The sequence below is a fragment of the Mchenga conophoros genome, linkage group LG20 (genome assembly GCF_057382185.1).
Source record: "Mchenga conophoros isolate Kocher_MC1m ecotype Shallow Benthic linkage group LG20, M_conophoros_male_GT1.1, whole genome shotgun sequence".
NCBI lineage: Eukaryota > Metazoa > Chordata > Actinopteri > Cichliformes > Cichlidae > Mchenga > Mchenga conophoros.
In genome coordinates, this window is record NC_140545.1 from 21,221,386 (window position 1) to 21,243,597 (window position 22,212).

The 22,212-nt window shown below is 39.0% G+C and overlaps 1 protein-coding gene across 3 annotated transcripts; it reads left to right on the forward strand.

The window, feature by feature from the left end:
• Positions 1 to 876: 876 nt before the first annotated feature.
• Positions 877 to 20,551, forward strand: LOC146550736 (chemokine-like protein TAFA-1). Of its 3 annotated transcripts, none has more exons than XM_085260622.1 (6): positions 877 to 1,285; positions 2,330 to 2,490; positions 17,843 to 17,983; positions 19,166 to 19,290; positions 19,481 to 19,567; positions 19,723 to 20,551. In XM_085260622.1, the coding sequence occupies exons 1-5, from the start codon at positions 1,230 to 1,232 to the stop codon at positions 19,511 to 19,513; spliced, it is 516 nt and encodes a 171-aa protein (XP_085116748.1). In that variant the 5' UTR covers positions 877 to 1,229; the 3' UTR covers positions 19,514 to 19,567; positions 19,723 to 20,551. The 3 variants fall into 3 exon arrangements, with proteins under 3 accessions (XP_085116748.1, XP_085116750.1, XP_085116749.1); XM_085260624.1 differs by having other exon boundaries at positions 2,346 to 2,490; XM_085260623.1 differs by having other exon boundaries at positions 2,349 to 2,490.
• Positions 20,552 to 22,212: the final 1,661 nt, after the last annotated feature.

A 22,212-nucleotide genomic window follows, 5' to 3' on the forward strand; every position in this document is an offset into this window, starting at 1 on the left:
CCTGAACTGGGAATGCACCCTGTCTTCCTGAGCAAGCATCAAAATAAAATGTGATGTCTCCATGCCGTAGAGATGGCAGTGTGAGCTGCAGGCCTTGGGCATGTTCTGCATACCAGTGATAAAAAAAAACAAAAAACATCTAGACACAATTCAAAAGTAGAGATCACCATATAATGAAGGTGGTGGAAAACAGGGAGGATCTAGCTGTTTTCCACTCATCCAGATGGGAACTGACTTACTTCATATTACAGCTCTCACCCCCCTATGATCATCATTATATCTCCATAATGGTGTACTGAAGAACTCCCTCCAACAGTAGGTGAAGATTGCCTTCAGATGAATGGACATTTTTATTTCTCAAAACAACCCAATTTCAATTTTCTTTTCTTCTGAGCATGTGGAAACATGTTCTTCATCTTCTTTTATACACCTCCCCACAACAAAATAAAGGTATGCTGAGGACTGCTTTTATTTTCTCCCGAATCTTTTGTTACTTGGTAACATAACATCCTGACTTTCTGGTCAGGATTTTTAGATTAATTTTGAATCACCTAGAAACACTGAGCGTGTCTTTAAAACCCTAATGTAGACAGATTTGAGACACTCAATTAAAGATGAAAAGAATAAAAGAATAAAATGAACTGTTGCCTCGGATGAAAAATAAATGCATTCTAAATGTAAATAATTGCTAATCCCGTGGTCACAGCTACATGAGTGATACCAGTTTCCCTTATTTGCATTTGTTAGAAGCATCTGTTTAGATGGAATCCCACTATGCCATCTAATCCAGAGGCAGTCTGGCTTTAAGACATGTGATACACTCTTTACACTCAGCCAAGCTGTACGTGAACATTTGTCTCTCAGTGTTCGCTGAGGAGGGACTCAGCGAGCGCTGCTGTTCAGAGGCTGCCTCTCACTGGAAGGATGCAGACGGGGAAAGAAGAGATTCCACTACAGTTAATCAAGGAGCACTCTGCACGTGCCTATAAATGCGAAGGGGCAAATGAATTCAGTGTCACTGGGAGCAGCTCTTTAAGGGGAAGCAGTGATAATTCAAAGGTGGAATTGAAACAGCTGTAAATCTATTTCCTGACTCTGGCTTGACGGTCATTCGTGAAACACCGGACTGTTGCTATCAAAGTGTGGAGCAGGGAGACAGAGTCAGCGGAGTTCCCTGCTTGAGCCAAATCCACAGTTATTGGATGGGATCAACATGAGCAGAATTATGGATGGATTTATGCCATTCTGTTGAGATATTTATACACTCATTTTTTGGGTTGCTCAGGTAAGGTAATCTTTTGTTCTTCTCTGAGTGAAACCTAATTTCTGTCGTTGTTAAGATGTTCAGGTTTTGTATCAGTCTTTGAAGAAAAAGAATGGAAACTGTGAAATATGCATTCATAAAGAATAACTGGACTCTCTGATACAGCGTTGAGAAAATCTAAATACATTTGATCTTATTTTATGATACTGATTTTGCTTAAAATTGCACTGTCTGTTTAGCTAATTATCTATTTTATTCCAGTTTAACATTTACAAAACCAATATCAATAAATAAAAAGACAGAAAAGACAACCCAGGACTACCAATGAGATTTTTTCTTACTTATGATTTGATAAAAGTTTTTTTTAGGGCTTGTCATTGAAATATATAAATTAGATTAAAATGTAAAACCTAATAAATAAATCCTGATATGAATGAATTTCAGGGAAGGAATGTTTTTAGAAAAATATTTTTTCCTTTTCCATTTTGATATGACCAGATGCATTCCTCGCCGTGAATTCTATATTTTCCTTTTTTTTTCTTATCTAAACAGCGTGGTGAGACGTTACAAGCCTTTTGATTCCTATTACCACCACGTCACTGTCATATTACTGTGACAGATACAGAAAAGCCACGGCAGCCAGCTGCTTGCAAAATCTTATCTTTCTTTAAGTTTGATTTTGGTTTTGAGGCAGGAGCACAACTCAGGAGTTGAAGGGAGTCAGCCTGTCAGGGGAAATCTCTGCTGCATGGGAAAAAGTCCCCAGGGATCACTCCACATTTGCAGTGTTGTGGCTCAGGGACAAGACAGGGCAAAGTAGGAAGATGAAATGGTGAAGAACTCATACTTATATAATCATGTTAATGATAAATTCTGATGACTAAAAATCTCCACTGAGGGGCGTTGAGGTCAAATTACCGACAAAAGTGCTTAAAAGAAAATTGAAATGTATTCATTTTTGCTCAAGACTCCAGAAGTGTGCATGCACAGGGGATGGGGCAGAAGTGGAGGTGAGGGAGAGTGAGGTCAGAGGTTGAGACATAATGCATTATGGGTTGATTCCAGCTCTACTGGTCCTCAGCAGATGTGTCCTGTCATGTCCTGGCTGCTCTGCCTGTGCCTCTGGGTCAGTGTGACTGCCATCCAGCTGTGTCAGGCCACTTTCTACGACACCATCCAACAGCATCCTGGGACAAGGCCTGGGCGGACCACAATTCATATGATTGGTGAGTCTTTTTGTACTTTCTTTCTTATTTGACATGACACATACAGCATAGAAATGGCTGCAAAAAATACATTCTGAATCATCTCCATTTATTTCCATTGCCTCTTGAGTACTGCTACTGTATGCTGGGTTTGGCTGCTTAAGTGTTTAATTAGATTCCTAAGAGAAAATATTAGCCCACTTTATTTCAGTCTTTATTTCATTAATATATTAGTGATTAACAAATTATTTAGCAGGCAGATTGCACAGGGGCTGACTTTCATTAAGATTTGCACCACATAGCTTGAGAACTTCTACTGAAGATCACACAGATAAACAATGAATGCCTTTGCTTTTTCCTTCTTCAGCTATTACGGTTGATATTCATGCTACACTGCTCCCCCTCAATTTGATCTGTGCGATTGTGTTGACTGTGAAATTGCACTGAATGGAATATGAGTGAAGCATTGCGGTCGGACTTTTGTTTTCATCAGGCGGACGTGAGCCCTGGTTATGGTAAATAATTATGATCTCTGAATTCAACAGAGAAGAGGAAGCTCAATGCTGTCAGAACTTCAAAGGGAGAAGTAGCTGTATGAATGTGCAGGTCCTGAGTGTCTGTTATTTCCTCTATGCGCTGGTGCACCTCAAGCATATCAGCAAGAAGTCTTTTTAACAGTCTCAATATTGTGAGTCAGAAGACTTCCCGTTCCAACACCTCCATTTCATCACTCAGGTGTGTGCATGTGAATTGGAGACGTAGAAAAATATATAAAAGAAGAGGGGAAAAACACAGGCAAATGGGATATCTTCTCATAGGTGGTCTCATATCAACAAAAGGAAATTGAATTAATATTTCAACTGTGCGTTCGGGTCCTTTTTTGGAGAAAAGAAACAATTTGAATCCTTCAGGTCCCCGTCTTACTAACAGGGAAAATGTCCTGTCATTCCATTTTTCCATAGACCTCACTTCCGCACAAATGAGATGCCAGTTTTATGAGAGGAGGATGGGATGCCTGTCTGGATTGATTCTGACACTCGAACATTTGTTCTGTGCTGTGTTGTGTGCCTGTTGGATTGGTGGGAGGATTGGGGTTGACGGGTCATGAATTGGTGGCAAGAAGGCCATTGGCTACAGACCACTGGGCCAATCATTAAAGGCAGCAAAATGCCACGAGTTCACGGTGACTGGTATTACCAGAGGAAATCAAGATTACAGAGGGCAAGAGATCAGTTGTGTCCTTGCCAATAGGAATTTAGATCTACCCGGACGTATATCAAATCATTCATGTGTAGTGGTTTTGGAATCAGCTAATTGTGACCTGCTCTTTATATCTCTTAAACATATTGAAACTGTTGATGAATTATCGGCTGCTGTGTGAACAGGCATCTGAGAGATTTATTATCAGCACTGTGTCTCACACTCCAGATGTGTTTTCAATAATAATTTCTTTTTGACATTGTGGAAGCACCTGTCCTGTTCATCCACTGACATATTGGCAGCCTTATTGCAAAGAATGTGTGTCCAGAAGTCCATTAGCTAGATGACCCTTGACTAGGTGCCTGTGTGTGCTCAGTGAATCGAACAAGGTGGCCTGCTTTCCACCCTACAGCTCTACTTACAGATTGCTGCCTGCCACTCTCTCAGATATGCTTAGGGCTATTCTCCGCCTTCCTGGTACAGGCAGGGTTGCTCTCTGCGGTATGATTCATGAGGTGCTGTATTTATTTGGTGCAAAGAGCATGAACAGTGCACAAAAGAGAACAGATTGTGTTTGTCTTGCATCCGTAAAGGCCTGGTCAGAGATGTTGCTTTTTATTTGGGGTTGTGTATTTCTTGACCCTGAACATATCCAGAGGAAACGAGAGGAATCGCAGATGGACAATTTTTTTTTCTGTCTAAAACTCTGACCTGGTAAACAAACAACCAAACAAAAAAATAACCCCCATAACTTGGCAATGATTTTAAAATGTAAGCTAAGATACTAAAAATACATTTAAAAAATCCTGTGCAGGTATGGCTATTTACACTTTTGCACCTCAGATGTTGTGTGATATTTGTTAAAGATCAAAATACATGCTTCAGTTCAGAGGGAACAAAGGTGTGTTGAATTTTTTGAGCAGCAGTCTACATTCAGGGGAAGAAATAGTGCCATTGGTGATGCAGTGCATCATGTGGAGGTGTTAGCAAAAACTACAACAAACAGTAGATAGTGGCTGCCTGAGGTGGCCTTGCTCTCTCGTGAACTTACTCCCACCAACATTTGGCTCGGCAGGGTCAAACTGTTCATAACTGAAAGGTCACTGAATCTCAACGCCGTGCAGATAATCTCTTATCTTGTGGTTACTGTAAAACATTTGGCTGTGAGTGAACATGCATACAAAGAGAAGATATGCAAAGCAGCAGAACTGGGGATACAAGCAGAAGGAGCTCACTTGCATGTTAAAATCTGCTCATATTTAAGTCACGCATGCTACATGTTGCACTCTTGCAAAGTTACCCTTCTTCCTCTTTAAGATGGCTCCTTCAAACATCGATGAAATTTCAGTGTTAAGCAGCTTAAATATCTTCTCTTCTAATATATGGAGTGAAAATATAGTTTCTCCTTTTTTTCCTAGAGTGAAAATACCACATAAATCCCTCATGTCTCCCATTCTGCAGCTTTAGTGGGGACTAGAGGATCAGGACTTTTTTCTGTGTGCCTCAACAAAAGAAACCACTCGCTGGCAAAGCTCACAATGAAACAAACATGTCACAAACAAAGGTTGTATCCACTATGCACTGTTTTAGACACTGACAATTTAATAGCCTTATATAAGGCATCCTGGAGGCACATTATTTTGACATACATCTTCCTCCTCCCCTCCCCTAGACCTCCTCTCAACCACGCTCTCACTAGTGTCATCGCTGCTCTGCTGCAGTGCCAATGGGAAGTGGCGTGCAGCCTCAGCCCGAGGCTTCGCCACATCTGGAACTCGGCAAACTCACTTTGTCCTGATGCTGTTACACATGTTACTGTTATACTGAAAGACCATCGGCCACTCTGTGAAACACCAGAAACTTCTTCTACCGCCTGCTAAAAAGATTTCCCGCTTTAATGGCTCTGCTGAAAGCTGAGGCAAAGCTTGTTCAGCCATCATATTTTAGAAAGTATTCATGTAATTTCCTTGGTTAGCCCTGAAAGAAAAATATATTCTTAAGTAAATGAATCTGAGGACAATCAGTGGCCTAATTATTACTGTATGCTCACAGCTACAAATAGGTTTTACATATTCTAGTATTTCCCATTTATCTTTTAGCCTATGAATTATTCATAAGAGAGTACTCCTCTAAGCTTGTGGATATTTGTTTAAACAGCATGTTTAATTGAAGTCTTTCTGCCAATTCTGTGCCGGGCTATGGTTTGTGGTCACAACGCTTATATGCAAAATGAATTTCTGTGGCCCACAGCTTAATTAATTTGCCAGGCTTCTCTCTCTCTCTCTTTCTCTCTCATGACTTCACCGGCTATTTCTTATCGAAGCCAAATTTTCCCAAGTATTAATAACACAGGTGTTAATGGCTCACAAAGTTTATCCTCCTGATAAAGGCTGCAGTGTTAAATTTTCTCTTCCGGGCCTTTAGAGAACTGTAACAAATTAAAGTAGAAATTAAACGAACTTTTCAGAACATGATACTAATGAATAATGACCTTATTTTAAAAATGTCCTTCAGTTTCTTTACAAAAACATTCTACATTTTAAGAACTTATTGATGTATTTTAACACTGTGCATTATATGCCATGTTTATGTACATAACCTATTACAAATAGGCCACTGTAACAGCCTAATAGCACTCATTCATGAGTCAGAACAGTAATTGCAAATCTGTCACATCTTGAGGTCATTACATTGCTGGCAGCAGCCTGCTATTTTGCCGTGAACCTCATTATCTGAGAGATAGCACTGTCAAAGTCATATCTCATTGATCATCAGACACAAATAAATATAATCCTCATCATCTGCGGTTACCTCAATGTCTTGCTTTTTTAGATCTGCTGCCATTAAAAACCTCCATCCCAACGTAAAAGTCTTTCATTCCCATCATTCCCTACTACATGTGACAGAAAAGTGACCTAAGTAAACTTATTCATCCTTATGTCTGCCTTAATTCATAATATCAGTGACCCAGAACGAGCCAAAACAAGAAAACACACTCTTGCATACCTCAAGACCCTCAAGGCACTCTAAAGTCTATTGGAGCATATACTGCATGTTTTAAGCAAAGTGGACATTATGTAAATATCCTTGAAGCCAAAGTATACCCTTGGAAATTTGATTTAAACATTTGAAGGCCATAGACTCCCTGATTCTAAGATTGATCACGGTGGGTTAAAATGGGAAAACAGCTGAGAATGAAAAGATGTATGATAAATGTGGTTTATGCTTTCTTTTTCCTTAAAAAAAAGCATGTCTGTAGACGTAAATTGTGACTTGGAATACAAAATCCATCTGTAGTTTGTCTCTGTTTACCTACAAAGATGCAGTTAATCAGAGAAGTCCGATGAAACACAGCGTCCAGTCATATCAACAGATTCTCAATAAAGAGGTGCTTCGGTCTCATTTAGGCTGTCACTAAAGATGACTGTGTGTACCCTCGCTCAAGGAAGCCCCTTTACTGTGTTATGGTCACACCTCCAAACTGACAACAGGCAGCTGCGAATTTTTGATGTGTTTAAAAAAGTAACATAAAATACAACTATTAGAAATGCATCGTCTATAATATAGTCTATACACTTTATAGCATTCTTCTGTCCTTCAGAGTGCACCCCACTTTGGGAACCACTGCTCTAAAGTCTGTGTTTAGTGATGTAAAACAGAGTTCACCTAACAATTCAGTTCAATCCATCACTAAGAAACAAAATGCCAAATGCTTATGGCTTAAACTCCTACTTGAAAGCTTGCATGTAAATAGTTTTTGCACTAAGCCAAAGAAGCTCCTGAGGAACAAACAGAATGCATTGTTACTCCTAAAATTTGTACATTTATGTTAGAACTTTGCGTATACGAGCTGTGGCCCGTGGCCAATTGCTTCTGTAAGACATTAGCTCTGCTAAGAAAGCCTACTGTTTAATAACTGCTTAGAATAGCAGAACACGTTTTGCCTCCGAATGACATTATTATTGGATTGTTTCAAACAAATTTGTCTCTGCTGGGTATAAGAAGCAGTGCATCCTCTTGGGGTCATCAGCTAGATTGTTAGACCCTGGATTTGTTTGTAGTTAGCAGCAGTTTTCTAAATATGTTGCTATGACAGCTGACATAGCTCAAGGATAGTTGACTCTGAAACCCCGAATCCTGATAAAAGTGCTCAGTTTGCTTTAATCCAGAAATAGTCCAAAACAAAACTCGGCTTCTACAGACATCGTCCTTTGTGTTGTGTGAAAACAGCAAACCGAATGAGTGTTTTTGCTAATAATAAACACGGTTCGGGAAAGTTATGGAGCAAGTTTATCTGTGTCTGAAAATAAATTAGTTGCTTCTTAAATGAGTTTATGCAAACAATTAAAGTTTCACATCAATTAATGGATGATGATGATGTTGGGAGTAATTAGTATCAAAGTTTTATTACACTAAATTGTACATCTGCTTTAGACCACAGCATGATTTTACAAATGTTGGAATAGAGTTGTTTCGTGGTGCTGGGTGACTTACAAAGATAAAGAAATGCATTTATTAGAGGGAATAATAAACTTCACATGAATAATATTTAAATTGCTTGGAAACAAAAATAACTAGCTTTAGATATGTTTCTCTTTTTTTCAGCTTTAGATATTTAAATAAGAAACTAAAAGAATAACTATCTGCTATCTCTAACCCTGGATACCCCAGAGTCACAGAATAGATAAGAGCTAGTGGCACCCTGGAGACAAACATGCCCCCAGAACTCCCAAGGGCAAGACGCCCAAACTGAAAAAATAACATTACTGCATTTCATTTTGTATTCTATTTATATCTTGGTTTTTACTTTGTGCCTCTTCTTGTGTATGTTGGTTGTTGTTTTGCTCATTTTTGTGCTTCCTGTTAGTTGTTTAGCTTCTCTTTGTTTTCTTTTTCATATCTTGGTTTTGAATTTGCGGCTGTGAACCTGTATTCTCTGGAACCATTATTTTAATAAGATGATAAGAGGAAAGCGAGTACCACTTTGCAGCCACATAGATGGGCTCTGTGTTGTTTTTAGCCAAAAATGTCGCCCCCTTTTAGAGGCCCGTAAGCCCATTGAGTTACAGGATAATAGACTACAGTAAATGTTTTGCCAGGCACCGTGACAGCACTTCAAATTCCTCATTATTAATGACATGAAAAAATCAATTCTGCCTTTTTATCCTTTGTTCCTATGTCAGTGAATCAAAACAAGCCTTCACATTGGAAAGGATCCCACCATCACGGCACTTCACTGTAATTGCTGATGTCAGTGGTTGCACAAGTGTTCATGTGTGAGCACTCGTTCACTTTAATTCAACATTTTCCCCAGGAATCAAAAACTACCAGTGAATTAGTGATAGCTCTCGCCCCCAGAGTTTGTAAACATTATATCAGCAAGTTCAGACCTTCGTGTCTCTTGTGTGCTGAGGATTGCTTGGGCGAATGCACTCTCTGCCAATGTAAAATTCTACCCTGGTGACTAGTTTTCCAGCTTAGCCACATTGTGGGTGTGTAGATGTAGACCTTGTCACAAAGCCTGGTTTTTTTTTTCTCTTTGCAAAGGATTTTGAGGTGTGGCAGACCTCATGCTCGTCTTGCTCCTTAGATGATTTTGTCACTTCACTGTTGGCCAGCTGCTGTGGAATTTGGATGCTGGGGATTTTATGATCGAGTTGAAAAAAGTAATCTCGCTAAAACTGAGACTGCAGATTCAGAGTCTCTTTTAACTAACACCCCTGTGGTACCCAAACAGCATCGTGGTGAAGAAATATTACTTCTATTAATTCATGCTCTGTATTTGTAGTGTTAAAAATGGGACCTCATTTCCACATTTTTGATTTTTTCAATGAAGGAAATACTTCTTGCAGACTGGGAATTATGCTTGAGAGATCATTTCACATGGCATTGCCTTTGTGGTAGCCTATTTTAAATGCTTGGCAGGAATATGAAATTCATTATCATTACTTAGACCTCATTAAACTGAAAAGAAGCATCTCAACTTGCTAATTGGTTCCAAGGGGGAGGGTAGTATTAGGAATAAGCAAAGTAATTAATATTGGGTTTATCAGGCTCTCATGCAGATTTTATTTTTTTTTTTTTCTGCTCCTAATATCTCCTTGGTGTGCTATAAGTCTTCTGGCATATTTACACCACAGATCCAATTACCTTTCCTGCAGAGACTGGATAATGCATGTGTGAAAATGGGGGACGAAAGTGGGGATATTATGTTTTTGTCAAATATAAAGAACATGACGGAGAGACTAAATGAGACATTTCAAGTCATGCATCACCAGAAGAAATTAAATTACAATAAAAAGACAGTGCTTTTTAAGGGTCTACATTAAAATCTGGTCCAGTATCGAGCAAATTAACAAGAACTTTATGAGGCAGTCAGTGAAGTGAATACATCTACAATGTCTAATTTAAAGCATGTTATGCATGCATTTAAAATGTTTCAATATACAAAACAAATGTCCTATATCATCCTTAATGGCAGGAAGATGTGTTTAAAATGTTGATCCTTTGGCACGGGCGGCCAGCAAAGATAATATCTGCCATATTTCTCCCCTTATCGGCACTCCTACATAATAATCGCCACTGTCTCTTGAGAGAACAGTCAGGAAAGGTCATTTAATCTTTTCATTACTCATGTTACACAGTTTACATGCTGCTACCACATCGGCACCCAGGGTGGATTGTCTGGTTGGCAGTGAGAGGGCCAGCCAGCAGTCACATCAGAGGCGAACAGCCATTCTCTAAAGGCTCTCTGCTTTGGCTCTATCTCTCCTTGCTTTTCTTCTTGCTGAATGCAACTCTTTCATCTGAGCAAGCGATCTAAAAATATGAAATACCAGTTCTGGACATTTGCGAGTTAGAGAAAAAAAAAAGCTAGATAGAAGGACAGGAACAGCTTGACATTTAAAAATGAATGACATCACACTGACAGAAGACAAATTTTTACAATGCATTCTTTGCTGTGCGCTCCTTTTCCGAGAACTCTGCAGTAATCGTGTGCAACAACAGCATAGCCTGTTTTATGTGTGTTTAATGGACATGAAAGCTGCTGTGTGATTGCTGTACTTTGCTGTCATGCTCAACATGCCACACCATAAAAAACACATAACCACTGGCCTTTTTCATGTGTGGGACCAACTCACTGAAGAGTCAAAGTAGCACGGAATATCCTTGATCAGGACCACGGTGTCGCCAGTGTCCCGGTCCCGTCTTGTATGTGACAACACGAGACGACAGACTTTGAGGCTCAGATGCAAATGAGAAACCCATTCTCCACTACTCACTGCTTCTTTTGTTACATGCAGTTTTCATGCATCTTAAAACAAAAGCACACTCTGCACTGTGAGTAGTCATTTGGCATTTCAATAAAGTATCACCCATGTCTGGCCCACTGCACAAGACCAATCTAACGGCCTTCTTGCGTGACATGCTGTCAAAACCACCGGGCATATTTCATGAATATCTGTACTTTTATTTGTCATGGACAGTGCCTTTTCAGAGTAGAAAATGGCAGTGTTGATACCCCCTTTCTATCAAGCACATGCGCACACGTTTGTAAACTTACAACATGCAAGTGTTTTAAAGAAGAAAAAAAAGATCAACCTAAATATGCATTGATAGCAATTAATACCTAAAGCTGTTGACAAATTCTGTTAATTCTTTAAACATTTGCAATTCTCAAATTTACTCGAGCGTTGTTTGAAATCTCATTTACACTGCAACAACTCCTCTGCATTTTCTCCAGACTCAAAACAAATTTGTCTCGGAGTGTATCGAGCAATATGTCACTCACTTTCACCCCAGCATTTATGTCTAGAATAACAACAGTACTGCAGGGATTTCAGATGTTTTTGCAGAAGGCAGGGAAAAAAATAGACACTCAATTTGACACCATGCAGTCACATGTTTTGTGCCTCTCACTGTCTTCCATCTGCATTAATTTGACATTCTCTAATCTGGCGCTCCCATTTCCTGTCAGCAACAGAACTGCTGTACCCTGCTGGCTTGGATGTCTACAGAGAGCATGCACAGAGAAAGTGAAGCCTATTAAGGGTCACCTTGGATGCATTTCCCATTAATAGGTGACAGGCATGGTGCTCTAAAACGTGGACTTCTGTGGTTGGGAAATCAGGGCCCGCTGTCTCTGATAAATGACTTTTGAGCTACAAAATAATTAACCACAGGAACTACGGACTTTCCAGGGACTTCCATGTGACATGGACTCAGCTCTGAGCTTGTTTGGAGTTATTCAGATGTCACACAGTTATCAAGATATATTGTCACATGGCACTTGTGCACTGTGCAAGCAGGGTGTACACAGAGTGCCACCGGCTGCCAGTCAATGGAACCCAAAGCCCAGGAGAGAAACTGGTTATCTGCTAAATTGAGTCCCTTAGGCTTTCCATTTGGTTTGTATATGGAGTGTAACAGTGACTACTTTCAGTGCTTTCCTTTCGGTTATATTCACTGTTCATTAAATCGTGGTGTTCAGACTCCCTATATGAATTACACGTATAACATTTTTCATGTATACACAGTTCTGAATGCCTGAAACAGATGGCAGAGGAGTGTTGTCATTCAGAGGGTATACTTGCTATCAGTGTCTCCAGAGACAACCCCACAGTCTGGGCTCATTACAGTAGACAGCGAGCCATTGCATACTTATTGCGTAGTGACATTTCTATTGAGATAAACTGACCATTTTCCTCTGCGCAATAGCTGTTTCATCACGTCTGAAGAACCATTTACTGGTCCCACATGAACCCTGCTCACATTCATTAGGCAGGCAGGACCGCAGATCCACAGAAATTCAGAATCGGTGCTACGCGTTCATGTCACGCATGATTTGACAGCATTTGCCTTCAACCAGGCTTGCTGTCCATAACTCATCGAATTTCGATGCAGTGTTGTTGGCTTCCAGCGTGACTCATTGTGCCGGAGAGCATTGACTGAACGACACTTGCTGTCCATTGAGCAGATGAGACGCTGCGGATCCCAGGTGTTGTCATTTGTGTAGATAATAGCATTACATTTAAGTGTTTTGACACTTTTCCATGTGGTAAACTTGTTCTGCACAGAACCCTCTGTGAGGAGTTGTTTAGAGTGCTAGAGAAATGTTTTGTTTTCTGCTTTTTGTGTTTCACAAAATCAGTATTAAATTAATTTTACATTAGCTATCAACACGCTGTTACATCTTGATTTGCAGACATATCAAGCTTTAGGTGCTTCGAAAATCATGGAGTTCAGATGAATCCAGAACGAATCGTCCTCAACCTTTTCTGCTTTCTCCTTTTTTATGAGTTTTTGGTATCATTTTTCTGACGTTGAGAAGCTCTAAAGTTGGGTGAGACAGGAAAGTGTTGATAATGATTTACTTCTGCTGCATATGAGGATATTATAAGAACACATCAGATAGACCTATTGTATATTATTGCTGGCTATAGGGTATGCTATTCATTTTTGACCTTGGAAACCAGTATGTTGCTTTTGGGCGAAAAATACATAAATATTTCTTCCAACACTGCAGCTACAATTCAGTTATTTTTCTACAAGCATTTCTGTATAGTACTTAAGGTAATGATCTCACCATTAGATCCATTTGTAGCTCTCCTGGACCCTTTGATCAAATTTTATGGCTTGTAGATGTTAAACTAAATGTGAAAATGTATAAAGTCATAGGGAAGAAGCTCTAAAAGTGCTTTGAATATCAAGTAATAGACTGATAAAAGTGTAACACAAACACAACCAATAAAGCAGTAAGACAACAGAAGACAGGTCCTTTAGCTGCACTGAAGGCACAAAGGTGTACAGTATGACTAGTACTTTTAATATGAAATTTTTTAAAAAAAACAGCTGAGAAGAATTTAAAAGTTATTTCTGCTGATAAAACAGCTCTGATCTAATGTACTCTAAGGCTTAGCAGCGCTCTCATTTTTTAGGCATACAGCAGCTAATGAAAGATGTAAATTGATTTCTGGCAAATATAGGATCAAATTAGACTCTTAAAAGGATGAAAAAGTAAAATCTTAGCTTATGCTGCATAGATTTTGCTCTCTTGAGTAAATGTAGTTATTCTTAAATACAGTCCAGTATTAATGTAAACATTTATCTCATATGCTCGAAGAAAATTGGTGTGATTCCGTATGTTTTTTTTTTAATTTCAATGCTTAATTTGGTAAATACTTCAGTATCATTGATGTCCTGTTCATCGTTAATCATTTACATTGTATCTGTAACTGTAGAATTAGAAAATGTCAAACACAATCAAAAGCATGTTCATTGTTCCAAGGATTTATTTCTCATAACAGATCAACAAAGGTCAGCATATGCAATAAATCGCCATAAGAAACCAAACAACACCAGGAACAGACCTTCCCAGGCAACACTAGAGAAATCTTACCACAATATAGCAGAATTATTTTTTCCCCAGCTCTTCCAAGCCTGAAAATGAGTTGTGCCCTGTTGAGTGCAGGTTATACAGGTTTTCTGGCCCAGAGTAATGAAGAGGCAGGAGCAGGGAGCATGGCAGCAAAATCAGGGCAGCTCCAGTTGAGACCCTTTTTCTTTGTGACCTCTGACCTGATGAATGACAATTTCTGTGTGACCCTTGTTCCCTGTCAATCAAAATGTTTTTGTAGAGGCAATACAACCATGAGCACGCACACACACTGGCAGACACACACACTGTCAAAAGCCATTTGTCATTTGGAAGACTGATAATAGGAGAAATGGAAATACAGAAAACAATTATACCCTTGCATGACTCCAGCCCTTACCTGAAGAGAGCATTCATATCCATCCATGTTATCCTTCGTTTCCTTCTGCAATATTTATCATGCAATGATGGGGTCTTGGAGCATGCAGCGTGTTGTACTTGCAGGCTGAAACCACGGGTGAAGTTGAAAAGCATTCATCAGTGTAAGCTTAGCTTTTGTTTAAAGGTACCCAGTACACCTGCCAGCTGGAAATACCACACTGATTTGCATTTTTATTCGATTTTAATGTATTCTTCGGAGGTGATGATTTCCAAAAATAGAGTATCCTTATTCTTTGCTGTGCTTGGTAGCAACAAGCAATGCAAGTTAATTCTGTTGAATAGTGTTTTTAATAGATCAAAGAAGAAATCTGGGGCTGTCTTATGCAATTAAGGAGATGCATTAAGAAGAACAAACCCCTGTGGGCTGTTGTTTTCAAATGATGCCCCACTGCTTCCACTGGTACATCACGATTAACGTTGTGCAGACATGCCCTTTTGTTGAGTGCATCAGGCAGCAGGCAATATTCGCTCAGACTGGCTACAGAATTTGGATATTTTTCAGTTAAACCAAAGGCTGTTTATGTTTTCTGAAATATACAACCTGGAGTTATGATAACCCAAAGAAGCTCCACAGACTTGGCAAGAAGCGAGAAAATGACAAACTTTTTTAATTCTATCCTTCCCATGGTCTGAAATTTGACTATTCATTTTGTCCCTTAATGGGAAGCTAGTTGTGTTTATTAATAAACACAACTAGCTTCTGCTACCGCAAGAGCAGATTCACAACCGGGGATTGTAAATATGCTGAATATCAACCCGGGAGAAATACTGAATCCTGAATCAATTTCAAATAAGTTTATACCAATCTGACTTTTTGAAGCTTTACACACTTAGAAAAGATAACGATGACTCTTAATGCAATGAGGTAAAAATTAGAGAATCACAGTGAGAAGTTCAGTGATCTATTTTTACCCAGTAGGTCACCTGGGTCCGTGTTGGTTAATCCCCCCGGAACTTAGATGATGACTCACAAGATTGATCTTATTCCTTTTTTTAAATTTAAGCTGCCTTATGAATGAATTTAGTTTCCACTTAAAAACTGAATCCCTACAATCACATTTTTCTTCCTTTATTTAGAAGTGATCCAAAATTATCATGCGACCTCTTCATATTTCAGTTTCAGAGCTCAGTGTGAGCACCACGTCGCCCCGATTTGGCGTTTTAAGGTATTATAATGCAATTAAATATAGGAAAAGGAATTTTAAAGTTAGAGTGCAATAGTGATCAATAGATTGAGAATGTGCACACGTGCTGACAATAGGTAGTGCTTTGCTGTACTGTGAGTAGAGTGGTAACCATATTTATTACACAGATTTATTTTACTCTTAAAAAAGTACCAGGGCAGATATATTTCTTAGCATTTTGTTCCCTTTATGACTGCATGAGAGGAAGACAGGAAATATAGACAGGAAATGCCAGAAGAAAGAAGGGTTTATGGCTGCAACAACAGTCAGATGGTAGTCAAACTGTAGAATGAACCATGTCCTCATTGTTTGCCTTAATTAGTGAGAAAAGATATCCCTTCACCAGTTCAGTGTACCATTTGAGCCTAGAACAAGCAAATATTTGTTATTTTCTCTTGATAAACAAATGAAACAGTTGGTTGAGTGTTACTTAATTGTATGCTGTTTTTTTTTTAACAACAACTTAGTAAATATTCAATCACTGATTATATGCAATAGCAAAAGTTTCAAAGAAAGGTGAAAGAAAGGTCTTTGAATCATCTCACAACTAACACAGCCCCATCTTTTTTGATTGCTTTATGGTTAGTTTCATTAGTTTCATTGCAGTGATTTGTCCGATGACCAAACAACATCGGGTTTTCTGCTAAGATGGTGTCCAAGGCTTCGAAGAAACTACTAGGAATCAAGAGGACCTCACTAACCAAAATATTCAAATGCAGTGAAGCAATATATGCAAATCTAGCCATGACACATTTCACAAACCCACAGCTCATTGTCAAACATTACTTCAAATCGCTTTGCTGGCAGTGTACCAGATACTTTCCCCCTCTCACTGCTCTTTCTCTCTGCAACCTCCTTGATCTTCTGTCATGTTGACGGGTGTAATTGTCAGATGGTCCTTTGCTGCACAGCTCTCATATGTTGGAGAGTCTGAGCGCAGTGGGTGGGAGAGGCCAGAGGCCGAGGTGGGTCATGTCCGTTTCGTCCAGTTCTAACATCCCTCAGGGCAAAGCCAGTAGTTTGGCGATAATTGCATGGTGGATGCAGTGTTCATATTCATGATAACCCTGAAGCAGGCCTCTCCTCCTGCTAATAGATGTCTTTTTTCTGCCCGCTCTCACACATCTCTTCATCGTCATTTCACATTCGCCAAGCTGCAGGGGCTTCGCTTGTTCAAAGACTGTAAAGCACAGGAATGATTATTCTGGTTTACGGCAAACTTCTGTGATGTTTTACTGTTATTTTGCTGCATAAAAACAAACAATTCATGAATATGGACATTGTAGATTAAACACAAGATACATCATTTTCAAGTACCTTAAGGGACATTTTTAAAGCATTCAAAATCATGAGCAGAAACATAAATATGACAGTTGTTGTTTATTAATAAACACACACACACACACACACACACACACACACACACACACACACACACAGATAGATAGATAGATAGATAGATAGATAGATAGATAGATAGATAGATAGATAGATAGATAGATAGATAGATAGATAGATAGATAGATGAGCATTTTATATATCTAAACTAAAATCATAGTTATCTGAGAGATAAGAAGGGGTCCGACCCATACACCGCTCTTTTAATAAAGAGTCACATGGAAGCAAGCTTGGCCAATCCAAAGCATTTTATAAGCTTATCATATGTGGTTATATGTACTATCTAAAGCATAACTAAAGATGTAATAAATTCACTGTGAATCTGATATTATTAATATCGTGATATTTGGGAAAAAGCCATTCCATTCAGAAAGCTAAATAGCATCTTTAGAAAACCTGTTTTGTCAATAACTATGTTTAAAATGACCTTCATTAGGTTTAAAATGGGTCTGCTTTCACAGGAGAAACTGCTCCCCAAAATACTTCATGCTTGAAAACACAGCTGTTGATTAAAAACCTAATAATTGTCTCTTTGATTAATCAAGCGACAATCATCAGTTAAATGTAGGTGAGCAGAAATATTTCCTTCCAAACAGCAAGATTAGTGTAAACTACTCAAGTAACCTCATAATTGTTAACACGGAGCTCAGCTAAATTAGTAACTTTCCAGCAGTGAATCCGCAAATGTCCACAAATGAGTTAAGTGTTTAGAATGCAAATGCAGCTCAACTTAATGGCTAAATGTAGCCCATTTTTTTTCTTTCTTTCTTATCAGAAGGGGGCACATGTGAGGTAATTGCTGCTCACAGATGCTGTAATAAGAATCGTATTGAGGAGCGGTCACAGACGGTCAAGTGTTCCTGTCTGCCAGGGAAGGTAGCTGGAACCACTAGAAACAGGCCTTCATGTGTCGACGGTGAGTATTTTTATAACCAAAGAAGAAGAAAAAATATCAGGTTAATCTACAATATCGGCTTTACTAATTCTGTCCTATGATTGCATGGTATTTATTCTGTGTGTGACTGCTTTGCAAGAATAGGATAAGATAAGATAAGATAAGATAACCTTTATTAGTCCCACACGTGGGAAATTTGATGCTTCCCCCTTGGAATTCTACCAAGCATGTTCTGTTTTACATACAAAATATGTTTTGTAAAGATACAGAGATTTGTGCAAATCTCTCAAAAGGCTGAAGTCACCCGTGCAATGCTTTGTCCCAAATAAGATTAACATTACCTGCGATAACGCCACATACAAATTGTGTTGCTGACAGACAGCAGAAGGTTTCTGCAGGGGTAAGCTTTACTCCGACACAAGACAGTCAAATACATCTGCCAAATGTAGCGCACCTCAGGGAAGAGTGCAGAAATAAAAAATAGAATAAGGCAAAGAGACACAGACAAAATAGGCGTTGATTAAATATGCACCTTGTGGATATTTCATGAAGGTTTTACACATGCTTTGACAAATGTCTCCTACACAAGCTCAATGCTTTGTAAGAAATGAATTTGGTGTCGGGGTCTGACACAACTAAAACACATATTGGCTTTAGGAAACCTCTCACCTGCAGCTTTTATCTTAAACCCTTTTGCAAATATTACTGCAATATCTGAGCAGACTGAGGGATATTTGAGTGCTCTCCATGTCAGCTCTGACACATTCTTTTCCTCTGTCACACATTGCAAACCATTTACTGTCTACTTACCCTGTATTTAAGGCAATTTTCTCTTCTGATGGCAGGGATATGGTGTGCATTAAAGTCAAGTCCCAGTCACACCTACCAATCCCTACACTCAATGTAAAGCCTGAGTTCCAGCCTCTGTATTAATGTATAACTGCATCTAATAAAGAGGCCACATTTTAAAGGATATACAATGTAAAGCAATAGTTTTTCACCAAAACGGTTTGTCCAAAGCATATAGAGCTATCAAATACAGCCACATTACTTACCGATAGCTTTGACGTAACATATAGATAATTAGAATTAGACAACTTCACCTTAAATCTCCTAACCACCAAAGCTGTGCTTTCAGGCTTTTTCAGTTTGGGGCTTTTTACTTGCCTACTATGTTATTTCTCTTGTCTTTGTTGCCTGTAGCATCCATAGTAATTGGGAAGTGGTGGTGTGAGATGGAGCCTTGCCTGGAGGGGGAGGAATGTAAGACGCTCCCTGACAACTCAGGCTGGATGTGTTATGCGGGGAACAAGATCAAAACCACAAGGGTAAGATAACCTCTCTTGACCGCAGGATTCATGATATTATAGCAGAAATGTGGAAGAAAAGTGTAGCATTCAGTGACTCTGTCTGTGGCATCAGCAAAACATTGAACTTTGCAGGATTCCTTTTCAGTGCAAATTGACTTGTTAACAACTGAGTCTAACCTCTTAATTCCTTCCTTATTTTTCTTGTCAGAACACTCAGCCATACACAACATCAACATATTAGCATTTTGCAGAAGGGATGCAAGTGAAGACCTCAGGTGCAGAGGATAATTTGCAGGTCAGCTTACTGGGAAACTGGATTACTAATTAATTTCTCCCAACTGTTCCAACTTCTGAACTGAGCAAAGAGCAAAACACAGACTTTGTGCTCTCTTCTGTGCTATTAACTCTTAGCATATAGCCCTCTAAATGTGTCTTTCTTTCTCATTTCAGCACTGTCGTAGGACCAATTAACGCAAGAGACAATGAACCTATTGTTGCTTGAAGAAATGCAGACACTTCTCAAATCAAAGTGTAAAAAGATGTAGAATACATAAAACACATTCTGCTCAAGGCTCCTGCTCAAAGCTGCCTGCAGGAAACTTCATCATAACCTTGTAATGAATACATTTTCCCCATTTTTTTTCCAACTCTGAGACAGAACGAGACTGTCTGTGCATTTGGATTAATATCTGGAGAGAATCTGACGTCCCTCCGTAGACATCAGTAAGACAGATGTGTACTACGAAGCACCAAACAGGAGAGGAATATATCAAAGGACATGGGATGAGCAAGTGCAGAAGCTGACAGCCCTCAGGATTTTCTTTACTCCTTTTAATATTAGAGGAAAAACATTGTACATAATTTGTTTGTCCTTCATTGTGTACATGAACTATTTATGGTGGTGGTGAACCTTCCCCCCTTCTAACCCACAAAAGAGCCAAAGTCTGATGAGTTCACGAATAATATGTTAGGATGAAACAAATGCATTATGAGGAAGATGTTTTACAAATACTGCTTGTGTGTCTTGATACATTTTGCCATTTGTTTGTGTGGTACGTGTATGCCTTTGATAACCTCTTAAATTGCTTTACCAATTAAATTTGGTGACATGTCAGCTACCCTAAAACCTGTTGATTCACCAAAACATGTGAAACCAGTTAAACCATTTCCAAAACTTGAAATGCCTTATTTGTGTTGGATGATTCAAATGGTAATACTGTACATATGAAGCCATCTATTGATATGTGCTGAAGTTTCATTAAAGTCAGTGTTCCTGTTACTCATGCGAGTGCATCTTTGCCACTCAGTAAAACATGAACACAAAGCCCCCCAAAAATAATATTTTAGATTCAGTGCACCTCACACTTCCTGAGGAAATGATCACTTCTGTACTGCTATGTGCATCGCAAATAAAAATCCACAAGTCGACTGAGAAATCGCAGGGGGGGGAAAATGACACTTAGAACTCGCCTCCCCTTGTTTTCTCTGATATCAAAGCAATGTAGTTACAGCTGTGTGCACATTCTTTGGTCAGCTTTAAAAAGAAACTCCTAATAGCCCATTGAGCTGTCTAGCTGTAACCCACACACTGACTTATATAAAAGGATGGATGTAACCCACAGGTTGGAAAAGTGAAGCCAATAGGGCATTTGCTCTTATAGCCAGCAGGGGGCAGCTCCTCCAACTGCAAAAGAAAGAAACAAAAAGAAATCGTGCTTGTGTATAAGGCTAGAAGAAATGAGTCTGGGAGAAATTAACTGCATTTCCAATTTAATTTATGGCCTCAGTAACCGCTTAGCTGATGGGTTTATGGCCTCTATCACTAGTTTATGTCTTATTTAATATAGTGTGATGTAATTTCGTAAACTGCACACAAATGTAAAGTAAAGCAGGGTGTTGTTTAGGGAATGGAAAGACGTAAGCACACTTCAGTTTCTTCTCTTCTGAGTAGAAAAAAGTTAATTAGACAATAAGCATAATGCTTATCTCAAGTCTTTAAACTTTAAACTTCTGAGCGATAATCACAACACCTACATCCATCTTTTATATACAGTCTCTGAGCCTACAGCGTAACTAACTCTACAGCAACATTATACTTCTATATTCTCCAAAGTGCAATTCAAACACTAGTCCTGAGGTTCATTTGTTTCAACCTCGCTTGCGCATTTGTGGATTTAAAAATTCAGGTTTTGCTTTCTTTTAATAAGTTTCCAGATTGCTATGTTTTTAGATGTCAAATGATTTTAAGTTTTTTTGGTTACAACAACAGAAGTTTTTTAATTCTAATAAAATGTTTGTTAGATTGTGTTAGCATATGGACAGGCATTGACAAAGACACATCGGGAGTCATGGTGACCTTTCAGGGACACTGACATTCTTTTCAGTGTTTAGTTTTTTGGAGATGCTGCTTAGCAGAGGGTCTTACTTTTGAATAAAGACAGGTTAGTTTTCATTTCTTTTTAAAGTTAAGCAGCATGTCCTGTGTTGCTATTTGGGATTATCATGATCCCTATTTGCTTGGTAGGTCCTCCTCCCACAGCCCATGAATATTTTAGTTATTTAAGCTTTATGGATATCTAAAAGAATAAGCATATTTTCCAAAATCTAATATTATTTCTTTAATCACAATTGCTTTTTCTGAGAATGTGCTATTCAACCCTTCACAGAAGCCTCTTTCAGCTCAACACACAGGTCATTAATTGGAGTCACTCTTGCTCCCTGTACAGGCAAGACAATCGCGCATGAATAAATGGCAAACAAGCATTGCTCCCCTGTATTTACAACATTTTGATGCAGCACTCAGTGGGACACTGGCCATTGCTTTCACAGCCTCGCTCCCTCAGGAATTACTCCAGGAGGAACTCGTGGCTGCTGTCGCTGTGCAGTGTGTCATCCATCTTCAGGAAAAATTGTTTTTTCCTGGACCTTCCACTTGTTTCA